The following is an 11,579-nucleotide window of genomic DNA, read 5'->3' as shown; positions in this document are numbered from 1 at the left end:
TTGCATGTGGCGCCAGAATCGAGTATCATATTGACAGCACGATCGTCAAGATGACCCTTTTAGATGATCAAATCTTTTCCCGTGAAGGAAGCAAAGTCAGCTTCACATAGTGTGGTGATAGCTTCGTTTGACGCAGTCGCGATGGTTTCTTCTTTAACTGACTCATTCACGAAATAGTTGGCGTTCGCACGATCGCGACGATATCCGTTGCCGCGATTATTTTGCTGGTTCCTGCGCTTGTAACACTGCTGAATCGTGTGCCCCAGTATTTTGCAGTATGCACACTTTCGTTTATTTCGACGTCGATTATGGACGCAAGAAGACCTATTAAATGGCCGAGCATTGCCGATTTCCATCGGCTCTGGCTTCTTGTTTAATTCTCTGGCCACATTTTGTGGACCAGGACGAGGTTTTGTAGCGTTGTGGTGATGATAAACACCCGAATGTGTGCGTTCAAAATCGAGCGCCACAGTAATAGCATCCTACAGTGCGTTTCCCCGTCGATATTGAACTTCTTCTTGAGTTCTTGCTTTAAACCCTCGTTGAAAATAGATGAAATGTCAACTCGAGTCATGTCCTCAACTTGCGAAATAATGTGTCGAGATTTCGCAATGTAGTCCGTTAAGCCTTTGCAATTGGCTTGTCTCAGCCGATGCAGATCGTCTCGAAGACGTTGTTGCAGATCCGCAAAGACGAATTGTTTTTTTTTCACTGCTAGAGAAAACTCATCGGCTGAGTGAATTTCTTTTTTGATGCAGCAAGAGCCATTGTGCTGCTGGTCCTCGCAATGAGCTTCCTAGTACGGCAAGTACTTGAGGAGCCTTTGCGTCCTCTTTCCACTTCTTACCGTGCGCAATAAAATATTGCTGTACTTGCGCGTAATAAAGGCGAACCGACTCTTCGCTTTTTCCGCTTTACGTCGGCATCCTTAGCCCGTCCACCTTAAGCCCACCTATCTTTTAGGAATTAGCGAATGTTTTGATTAACTCTTGTTGTTGCTGTAGCATGTGCATCATTTGCTGCATTAGCTCGGCGTTTGAGGGTTGCCCATAATGGAAGAAGAATGTGTTCGGAACTATAAAAAGACTAGGCTCTTAAGTTGAACCGAAGATCCTTAAAAATGGTGCGCTCGGCTTCTTCTAAAAGCGCGTATACCTCGTGTAACGGAGCTGATAAGGTGGACTCTTGCTTGGGCAGGCATCCTTTCTCCTTGGTGAGTTGCTTTGCTAAGATCTTTGCAATGCGTCGGGCCTTTTGTAATGCGTCGGGTCTTTTGTAATGACGCAGGCAAATCGTTCGCAGTCTTTGCAGACTTTTCACCGTACTCAAAGAGGAAAGCCTTACTACAGTAGTATGGAATCTGATTATTAGCTTTTAGCTTTTTGCTCATAAATCTCAACGACTTTCTTTAGCCATTAAGCGTAATGGGTAAGAGATTCAATCTTATTCCAGATGGATTAACTGTTTCACCGTGTTAAGCCGGTCCCAACCTCACACAGACTAAGCGACTATATCTGTCAGGCAGACGCTTAGAGTTACAGTGGATACTGAAGCCACACAATCAAAACTGCTACGCAGCGCTTCCAAAGGAATGGAGCAGTTGACTGCGAGCGGAAATTCCCACGCTACAAGCAGTACGTTACTGGCTGCGAGTGGAATCCCTTACGCTACAAGTAGTGCTGGGCAATCCAACGCAGTGCAATCCAGCGAAGCGCGAACGGACGGCAAAGAAGCGAGCGGACGGCGAAGAAGCGAGCAGACGGCGAAGAAGCGAGTAGACGGCGAAGAAGCGAGCGGACGGCGAAGAAGCGAGCGGACGGCGAAGAAGCGAGCGGACGGCGAAGAAGCGAGCGGAAGACCAACAAGTGGTACCACTTGTGAGGAATGAGGGTAAATTACGACTGAATTATTTTTTTTGCTTTACTAGCCGATACTTTTGGCTCATCCTCTAAGGATCGCCTATCCTAAATCTAATTATTACTAAGTATCATCTCTCCTTATTGCGCCAACCTTTTTACTTGTTTTTATTATGGCGCATATGTAATTTGAATCAATAGAAAAGGAATGGTATAAAAGATAAATCGAAATGAGTGGTCATGGGCTCAGCGAGTTGAATGGTCCTGACAATCTCGCGCTGGGACGGAGATAGTGTGCGGTACAAGGAACACCTGTTTATTTTACTTAGCTAGCACTACGTCGTAACGAAGTATACTTACTAAACAGTGTAGAGCAAATTAGAGACTGTTTCTTGTCGTCGTTATTTTTAATATTCATATCCTTCTATGGCTAGTATGAAGGACTTAGACCTTTGTCCATCTGTAAACTAGAATCGGTTGCCGCACTCTATCTCTACAGCCTTACCAAATATACATCAGCCAAAGGATCATGTTTTCCTAAAATTTTACTTAGTTAAACTGTTTGCTAACTGGCATTCTTTTTTTTAATTAATAACGATCTGGCAATAAAATCCATTCAAATAACAAAATAAAAATTTCCAAAAAATAACCTACCCCCCGTTCTTCCGAACACTTTCTTGAACAGGATCCGCAGCAGTCGACAAAGTTTAGCAACGATGTCGGACTGGCGCCGTGATCTTCAGCTCGTGGGCGTCGTTTTCATAGTCACCACGGCGCTATTAGGCGTGATGTTGCACTCGCTGGTAATCTCGACGCTCACAGACACCGAGTGGCTCGCGCTTCGACTGCCTACAACGCTCGAGGCAGCTCAAGAGCTAGGCAAGACCCTTCAGAGCTTCTCCGAGCGCCAACGAGGTTCACTTTTGCTCGCACACATGGGCTGCTATCTATACCTGCAAACATTTGCGATTCCGGGCACCGTATTTTTCAATCTATTGGGCGGCGCGTTGTTTGGGATGACGCTGGGATTTCCTCTGTGCTTGGCTAACAACACACTGGGATCGGTCTTTATGTTTCTCCTTTCGCGGCGTTTTGGCTACCGCGTCGTCACGCACTTTTTTCCGCAAAAACTCGATCGCTTAAGAAGTATATTGGACGCACATCGCGACGAAATGGCGCTGAATATGATATTCCTGCGCGTATTTCCATTCACCCCCAATTGGTTTATTAACATGGCGTCGCCCCACTTGGCCATTCCGCTAGGCCAATTTACGTTAGGCCCGCTATTTGGGCTCGTTCCGTACAATTTCCTGAGCTGCAAAGCTGGGCTTATTCTGCGCGAGCTACGATCGCGTGGAGACATTATTGATAGCGCCACGACGATGCAGCTTATAGTGGTTGCTATCGTAGGTGGCCTTGTGCTCCCAAGACTAAAGAGGCGTTTTGCCACGACCACTGGTACCAAGCATGATTAAATTGAGTGTTTAAATTACGTTTGTCTTGTCCAAGTTTTTGCTGAATTGAGTAAGTTTCAGATAATTAAAAAAATCTAAAAGCTATCATTCAGCGTGTATCAAACGCACTATTTTTTTTTTTGTTCGTCGGGACCAAGCTAGACAAAATAAATGTCAGAGATACTTCTTATTCATTCGACGCCAGGCCAATTAGGTCTGCAGAGCTCTTATTGGGTTTGACTATCACAAGGTGCGTAATTAGATCCCGAATTTTCAGTATTTAAAATGCTAGACACGGGCGGATTTTAATTTTTTTCTGACAGACTGTAATCGTGAAGGTCTTCTTTCGTTGGAATGGATATGCAAATCTTTTAGATTATTATTAGAGTATACAATTATACGAGTAGTCTGCGCTGGTGCTCCCTCGCACTGCAGCAGCAATTTTCAATTATTTTGTTTGGCGGGAGTTGTTATACCTTTTAACGATTACTTTCAAACAGAAAAAAAGTTATCGCGATTACAACTTAAGATTCTGGAATGTGATGCTAAAAATTAATGGCTAGAACACTGCGATGTAAGAAATAGCTAATTAATTTCAAGGGAAAGCACAATATCGTTCAAGCTAATGCGAGGTTTAAATCAAGCTGTCGACGTCCTAACTGCAATAAGCCACGAAAATGCAGGCTGTTTTCCGTATCAAAACAAAAGCAGCCGACCGGCCGTGATGGCAAAAGGTGGTTCTACCAAGAGAATTCAAGGTGCCTTCCTCTAATATTTTAAGCGCAAATAGGTTTTCATCCGACTTCTATACAAACACGTAAAAACTCGCGGTACTCAAAAGTGATTAGCAAGCAACTTAACGATTTAGAGGTATGCCAGCGTCGACGTCCTGTCATGTAAAAAGACGCATTCTTCACATTGCCGTATTAAGACGCAATTTTTTTTGCGAAGTCTTCGGGGCCGTGTAGGAGTCACTTAGCTTGCTCATCACCAAATAAAAAAATGCTCTTCGATCAATCGCTGCAAACTTTCATGTTCCTCGCGAAACAAACTTTTGCGCAATATTGGACGCATATTCCCAAAAACAGTTTATTATTTGCGACTGAACTTCATTGCAATGTGCGCTCATGAATGTGTTGGAGGTCTCCGCATTGCATAATTCAGAGGAGTGCTATTATGTAAGGCACGAAAATATTCTAGATCGTGTTTTTCTGTCACATGCAACAGGCTTTCTAGCTACTGGTAGCGTTAAAGACTTGCATTGGCCTTGTATGCAAATTGCCTGAGGTCACTTTAGGTTTTCCGACACTATTTAAATAACTCATGTTACAGCTCTCCCGTGACCTCAAGAGCAAACGGTTGTATCAGACGATGTACTGTATGTACAGTATTATTTACGCTACTTTTTTTTTGCAGTTTCCATTTTGAGGTTGTCAAGGATGTAAGAAACTATTTTAAATTTTAAATTTGAGCTATTATGGAGTATTAAGCGGCTAAAAAAGCATCTTCGGCTACTATTGCTTGTCAGCTTGAAAATAAAAAAAGTTTTGAAGCAATAATGGACTACGTACCTAATATCACGCTGTACAAGAAATGACTCAAAACCAATAAAAACAACACTCTTCGCCTTGCGTCATGGCCTTCATGTCGGTAGCTCGTCAGGCACGCGCCACTTCTCGATTCCTCTATTCCCGTATGCGCGTTTGTCCTCTTGTAGCTAATGAGCAATTCTTGCAGCGAACGAAGTGGCAGCGCTTGCCCTGTGCGATGGAGTCTCCGATCCTATCGACTCGAGTAGGCTTTTTGCGAACAAAGGTGAGCGAGCGTGTGGTCCTGCCAGAAGAGAACGAAATTGAACCTACGCTAGCATTTGACGACAGTGAAATGACAATTGAAGATGCTTCGATTGAAAACTTGCTGAAAGAGCTCAATGAAGTTTTTGAAATTATTGCTGCTGTGCCACTGATGGATGAAGAGGAGTATGGGGAAGTGCGCCAACACTTTGAGAGTGGCAGTGGTCTTGATGAGATTGATGAACGTGGGTATAATATTAAAGCTGGGACGCATAAGATTTGGAAGGGTGAGCGCGACCTTACAAAGATTGTTGAGGGATTGGATACCGATTCGGCCCAGATTCTGCAGCGTATCCTGCTCCACACGCTTAATATTGAGAGAAAAGTGCGTGAGATGCTCTCGAATGGTGGAGTTGATCCCGATGACAAAGATGAGTTGCAAGAAGACAATCAGGTCATTTGAGATTGTCCGTTAAAAAAGAAGTCATCTCGACACCATCAAGGTATTGCGGAGATCTTGGTCGAGCCCGCGTGCTTTGCTTTTGCTCTTAACTTTTGATTCGACACAGGCAATCAAGACGTCTAAGTCCCGTATAAATGATGTACGTATACTTGCACCATTGATAAATTCTCCTTATCTTATGTTAGAAATAAAGAACGATTGTAAGAATACCTCGCCGTAAAATGCACAAGAAAATGGGCAACATGTAATTTCAGGCATGACCCGAATTTGTGCTCATTACGAAAAACGCATATTTTGCTCTCAAAAAAAGTGATAAATAATTTTATTCATTCTTGCCTTCAGGGCTCTGAAAAGCGGTGGTAATGGGCTTCGTCGCACTAGCTCGTCAGACGCTTATCGTTTCTCGCTTCCAAATGCACGCGTCTACACGCTTAAGCACAGCAATTCCCTGGCAACAAATGCATAAGCACCGCGTGCCTTGCTCTATCGACCCTCCATTCCTATCAACCCGAACCAGCAGCATTAGTTTTGTACGAACAAAAGTCAGCGAACGCACGCTCCGTCGGAAGAAATTACGCGTCAACAAGAGCCAAAAAGGAGTCAAGGTGCCAATTCTTAAAGAAACGTTGCGCAAGCTCTATTTGCGTACGCATCCGGATCTCTTTGGACAGTATCCAACGCAGCAGCGCGCAAATGAGGAATCGTACAAAGAGCTCTTGGGCATCCTGGACGCCATTGAGAAACACAATCAATTTCCCCCAGCCAAGACCTTAAAACTTCCATTTTTTTTAAAAACACCTATCGAGGGTGAATTTAAAGAAGTCGAGTTGCAACTACGCACGACGGGAGGTGCATGTAATACGTTGGTAGAGGAGGCATTGGGTCAATTTTTCAGCAACTGTGGGCTCCCTGAGGTCTTTCAATGGGACAAAGGAAGCTGGGGCAAAAGTGTAGGTAAACACGCAGTAGAGAATCCAAATTTAGGCTTTGAAAAGGAAGATGAAACGCATGAGAACGACCGTCACGAGGCCAAGCGCGAAGAACGGCATTCTTCAGCTCCGGCTTATAATCCCGTGGATCGTAAAGCACCAGAAGATCATTCGATTGAAAAGGTTCTGAATGAGTTAGACGACACGTTGCAGCTTATTGCTGTCGTGCCATATCTTGACGACGACGACAAGCAACAGCAAGCTATTAAAACTCATTTTGAACACGGATCAGGTCTCGATGACCTCGATGCTCAAGGGTATTCACTGAAAGCGGGAGTTATTCAATTGTGGCAAGGCGAACGGAATCTACAGGCACTGATTCCTGGATTAGATGGCGACTCGGCGATTCTAATGCAGCGAATTTTGCTTCATACCGTCGATATTGAAAAGCGTCTCGAGAACGTCATTGCTCAAAGCTCCTTGGACGTTACGAGATTCACTGCGGAAGCTTGTAATCAACAGAGCGAGTAAAGATTCTTGGATGACTTTATCGATAAAAGATTATCGCGTTATGTGGGCATTTACAATGAATTAATTGTTAAGCACTGAACTTACATGCCCAAATGCACAAAAGATGACACGGCACTAGGACCTGCACCCAGGATTGGAAAGAATAGTGAATTACTTCTTTGAGTCGCTGTCCTAGACAGGAATTAGCTCTTACATAACATCGAGTGACCCGGGGCCGTCAGTTTAGCACGAAATGGAACGGGGTGTACCGTTAAAACATGAATATTATTTCTGTAAGAGAAAATAATAAAGAAGTATTTACGTTGGAATTGTTATATTCAACTTAAATTCCTAGGTACTTAATTGAAGTAATAAAAAAAAAACCTACCACTTAAGTGTGCTTCATATATATGTGACCCACCCTTATGTATGTGATGCACATTGGTACATCCTAGCGTCATCCGCTATGCGAAATACCCAAAAACGATACGCTCGCAGCACATATTAGTCTATCTACAAAGACGGCATTTATGCTAGGTAATAACAGAAATTTATATTTAATGCGATTAAATATAAATCAGTCTTAAACTTACAATATACTTGATAAGTTTGCACGAGGAGCCGGATTACCGCTCCCGTGACGACACTTTTATCAGTGTACTTCGTGAGTTGGGTGAGGTCGCTAAGGCGCCCACCACAAACCTCACTGCACGTGAGAGAAGGCGGTAAATCGTCGAAGGTGTGTGCGTGCGTAGTACGTGGCAGCTTTAAGTAGCGCCCGTCTACACTTGGTGGAACTTGAAATCCTTCCCACGACCCGCATCTTTGAGCGTGTACGTGAGGATGAGCCTCAATATCGATTGGACTCATTTCCCCCCACCTCCGAACATCATCGGGAGTTGGCTGAGCAGACGGCGCAGGGACTTAGGGAACAAGCCATGGCCAGGGTCTTGGGTAGTCTCCTGAGCAACATGTTACTCAGTTGGAGCAGTTTGACGCACTCATGCTCGGACAGCGAAGGGTCGCGTCCGAGGCACAAAGCCATGCTACGGCGGAGTCTGTCACACAGACTCAGGATGAGCTAAGGCGAGAGCAGGCTCGAAGCGAGGCTTTCAACAGGACTGTTAAGATGCTCTCCGCTCTCAGCCGAGGCTTATTCGGATGGACCCGCCCAAGTTCGATGGAACTGCAGCGCGCACGATATCCATCGGCTGTTAGCAGTAAAGCAATGCGGTGTGTCGCAGCTAATCGAAGATGACAGCCCGATGGTGCCGTACTCCATGTCGCACCCGCGCGGTAAAGCCTCAGAGTGGGCTTACTCGGCGGGTATAGCGTATTCAAGGTGTTCCCTTCATGGGCGATTATAAGACAAAGACTCGCGCCATGTGCCAGCCACCAAACAACGAGGTGTTGCATAAGGTGCGCGTTTTCGGGGCGTGGCAGGCGAAGCGATCTATGCAAGAGCATGTGCAGGAGATGCACTAGCTGTCGGGATCAATTACCGTAGGTCCGATTGGGGAGCACATAAAAGTGCCCAAGTTTATGAACGGAATACGTCATGGCTCATCGTGACAGGCTCTTATTAGAAAGGTGCCGTCAACGATGGAATCCAAATTGCCTTAGTTGAGGAGAAATTTTACAACAGTGCCTCGGCGATAGCTTGGTATAAGCCGTCGGCCGAGAGAACAGGTGTCACTTCCATGGAGTTGGGCAATGCAGACGTTGTCTGTCACAAATGTGGCAAGCGCAGTCATATGAGCGCTGCTATGCCTGGGCCCCTGCTGGGGCGAAGACGCCCAGCAAGAGGAATCCCTTTCCGAAGAGCGATGGCAATAACCAGCGTGCGAGACGCATGAGTCCGCATCTACCACTGAGGGGTCGAAAAAATGCAGGAGAAAGCTGAGGTAAATCGCTTTAGCTTCATCGATGGCCTGTTATGGCATCAGCTGTCACCTTGTGATTCCTTGGGAATCTATGTGCCTCATGACACAGACCTCAAGCTGATGACCCTTCACGAGCTCCATGATGCGCCATCTAGTGGGCATCTGGGCCGTGAAAAGACATTCTTACGAGTGTCAGAGAAATTTTGGTGAACGCACTTATTTAGATGGGTGGCCAACTATATTCGCTCTTGCGAACAGTGTCAGCATAAAGCCTGCACCGTCCAGCAGTGCGCCACTGAAGCCGCTACCGATTCCAACCAACTGTTGGAAGTCAGTAAGTCTAGACTTCACATTAGGGTCGGACGGGGCTCGTCGTCTTCGTAAACGGTCTAAGCAAGATGGTTCATTCAGCACCATGTAAGACATCGATCAAAGGCAAGTAGGCAGCTCTCTTGTCCTGGATCGCGTATACCGATTACACGAGATGGCCGAGTCCATAGTATTGGACCGGGATCAATGATTTACGTCTGGGTTTTGGCGACAAGTGCTTGGGCTGCTAGGTGGCGAGTTCCCCATGTCGACTGCAGACCATCCTCAGATCAATGGCCAAACAGAACGTGCCAATCAGGTCGTGGTGGATAAATAGATATAATGGCCTATACCTATTTATGGATAAGATTTCTGAACATTACTATGTAAGTAATATTCTCCAAATATTCTCTACCTTTTAGATAATATATTAATAAACTATTTATAAGTGTTAATTTTATGTAACGATACACCCCGTCGTAGCATGCGTGCGGCCCAGAACATCTAAGGGCATCCCAGACCTGTTATTGCCTCCAACTTCCTTTGGTTTGATTACCCAAAAGTCCATCTAAGAAGTCCACACACCTACCAAAAATGGTAAGCGGAACTATTTAGCACGAGCCGGATTACCGCTCCCGTGAAGACACTTAATCAAAGTACTTAGTGCGTTAGGTGAAGTCGCTAACGCGCCCACCGCAACTACCTCACTGCACGCAAAAGAAGCTGGTTAAACCGCCTCCTCGCTGTGCTATGGTGTGTGTATAAGTAGAGCGTGGCCGCATTACGACGTGCCCGCTTGCAGTTTACTGATGCCTGAATTGAGTCCTGAGCATTTATCGTTTAATTAAAATTCATCAGATAGGAAGATCAATAAAAATCTTGAGTCTGGTTCGCGAGGCGAAAATAGCCAAATCGACCACCCTTACAATGAAGCTTAAATTTTAGCCCACGCAATTTTAATTTTAGAGGTCGAGCATAATTTCGAGCGTACACTCGCTGCAGCATATATTTACAGCGGAACATCGTAGGAAGATGCAGGTATCATTTAGGCCTTCGCTGTCTACTGAAAGTCGTTTACGCTATCACTACATTTAGGTTAGCGTCAGCAGTTGGCGTATGCGTAAAATTTTAACGCTCGCTCATACCAGGCTTGCTCCTGATCTGGTAATCGACAATATCAAAGCCGGGTCTAAGAATGGGTCTGGCTTGGTCCCGCCTTTTCGAGTACAGCTAATCACACATGCGGAGGCTGCCTATTTGGCGTTACTCGAAGAGCAGCACGCGCACCGAAAGGCCTTATCAAATTACTATAGTGGCCGCTTATGCCATATACAACTTAAATAACGTTCCTATAAAGCTCAGCAGTGTGTCCAACAAATGGTGCTGGTCGAATGTACGGTTCCGTACCGCTTGGAGGTCGAAACCTCAATACCGAACAAAATGGAGTTAACGTTAGACATATGGAATATCATCAAATGTTGACGTTGCATTTTATGCGCAATCGGAGACGCGGTTGTGCCTGTTCACGCGCGCTCGCCCAAATCGACGTGTTTTTGACTGCCTCTGTAATGAGGCACACATTGGTTGGAGAACCGTTTTGTGGTACCTTTATTGTAATGGGGCACACATCGGTTGGAGAACCGTTGTTGTGGTACATTTACTTTATGGGTAAATACCCTTTTATTCTATTTTAAAATAATTAATTACTTAAATTCCATTTATTATGGGTAACAAATGTAGTCGCCGCCAGATATATATCTGGCGGCCGAAATCTATTTTGAATTAGCTACGGTAAGGTTTTGAATTTAAATTAAAATTAAAAATGCTGAGTTTTCCTTTTGATCTTGAAGTCTAAAAGTCTTCCTCTATCTTTAGCAGCGAAGAAGCTCCGCTACATCTGGTAGCACTAGTAGTCAATCTCTGAGTCTTTATAAGACTAAGCCTTCACTGAAATGGAAGAGGTCTCAAAACTTATAGAAGCGCAGGGCATAGCGTATGACAAGCTCAAAACTTTATTTGGGCTTGAATATGTAAAGTTCAGTATATTCAGGGACCAGAGGTTTTGCATGCAAGGGTTGAAACCTTCATGCGTACGAATCCTCCCCGATCGGCCAGGTTCAGGATCACCCTTGCGGCATCTATGCCAACTCGGTATATCTCTGTACCTCGAAGATAGAGCCATGGAGTGGGCACTCTCGTGCAGCGTCCATAGACGACGCTTTTTTTTCTCATGGGATTCGGTAATTCAGCAAATGACCAGCATGTTTGCACCGCCTGATTAGGCTTTACGCATACGATCACGGCTCATAGCGACTCGACAGGGTAAACGAGCCCTAGAGGACCATGCCCAGGAGTTGAGAACACTCATTGCATCTATGCTTC

The 11,579-nt window shown here is 45.1% G+C and overlaps 3 protein-coding genes across 3 annotated transcripts; all 3 read left to right on the top strand.

The window, feature by feature from the left end:
• Window positions 1-2,572: 2,572 nt before the first annotated feature.
• On the top strand, window positions 2,573-3,331 carry CCR75_006241 (uncharacterized protein; the record flags this gene model as incomplete). Its single annotated transcript, XM_067964311.1, has 1 exon — window positions 2,573-3,331. One exon carries the CDS (start codon window positions 2,573-2,575, stop codon window positions 3,329-3,331), a length of 759 nt encoding a protein of 252 aa, XP_067823798.1.
• Window positions 3,332-4,945: 1,614 nt separating this feature from the next.
• On the top strand, window positions 4,946-5,566 carry CCR75_006240 (uncharacterized protein; the record flags this gene model as incomplete). The annotated part of the gene is made up of 1 exon (XM_067964310.1): window positions 4,946-5,566. One exon carries the CDS (start codon window positions 4,946-4,948, stop codon window positions 5,564-5,566), a length of 621 nt encoding a protein of 206 aa, XP_067823799.1.
• Window positions 5,567-5,928: 362 nt separating this feature from the next.
• Window positions 5,929-7,026, top strand: CCR75_006239 (uncharacterized protein; the record flags this gene model as incomplete). The annotated part of the gene is made up of 1 exon (XM_067964309.1): window positions 5,929-7,026. One exon carries the CDS (start codon window positions 5,929-5,931, stop codon window positions 7,024-7,026), a length of 1,098 nt encoding a protein of 365 aa, XP_067823680.1.
• Between the last annotated feature and the right edge of the window lie 4,553 nt (window positions 7,027-11,579).

The sequence above is a fragment of the Bremia lactucae genome, assembly GCF_004359215.1.
Source record: "Bremia lactucae strain SF5 chromosome Unknown BlacSF5_NotPlaced_79_SHOA01000028.1_23851bp, whole genome shotgun sequence".
Lineage (NCBI taxonomy): Eukaryota > Oomycota > Peronosporomycetes > Peronosporales > Peronosporaceae > Bremia > Bremia lactucae.
This window is presented reverse-complemented; position numbering and strand designations above follow the sequence as displayed.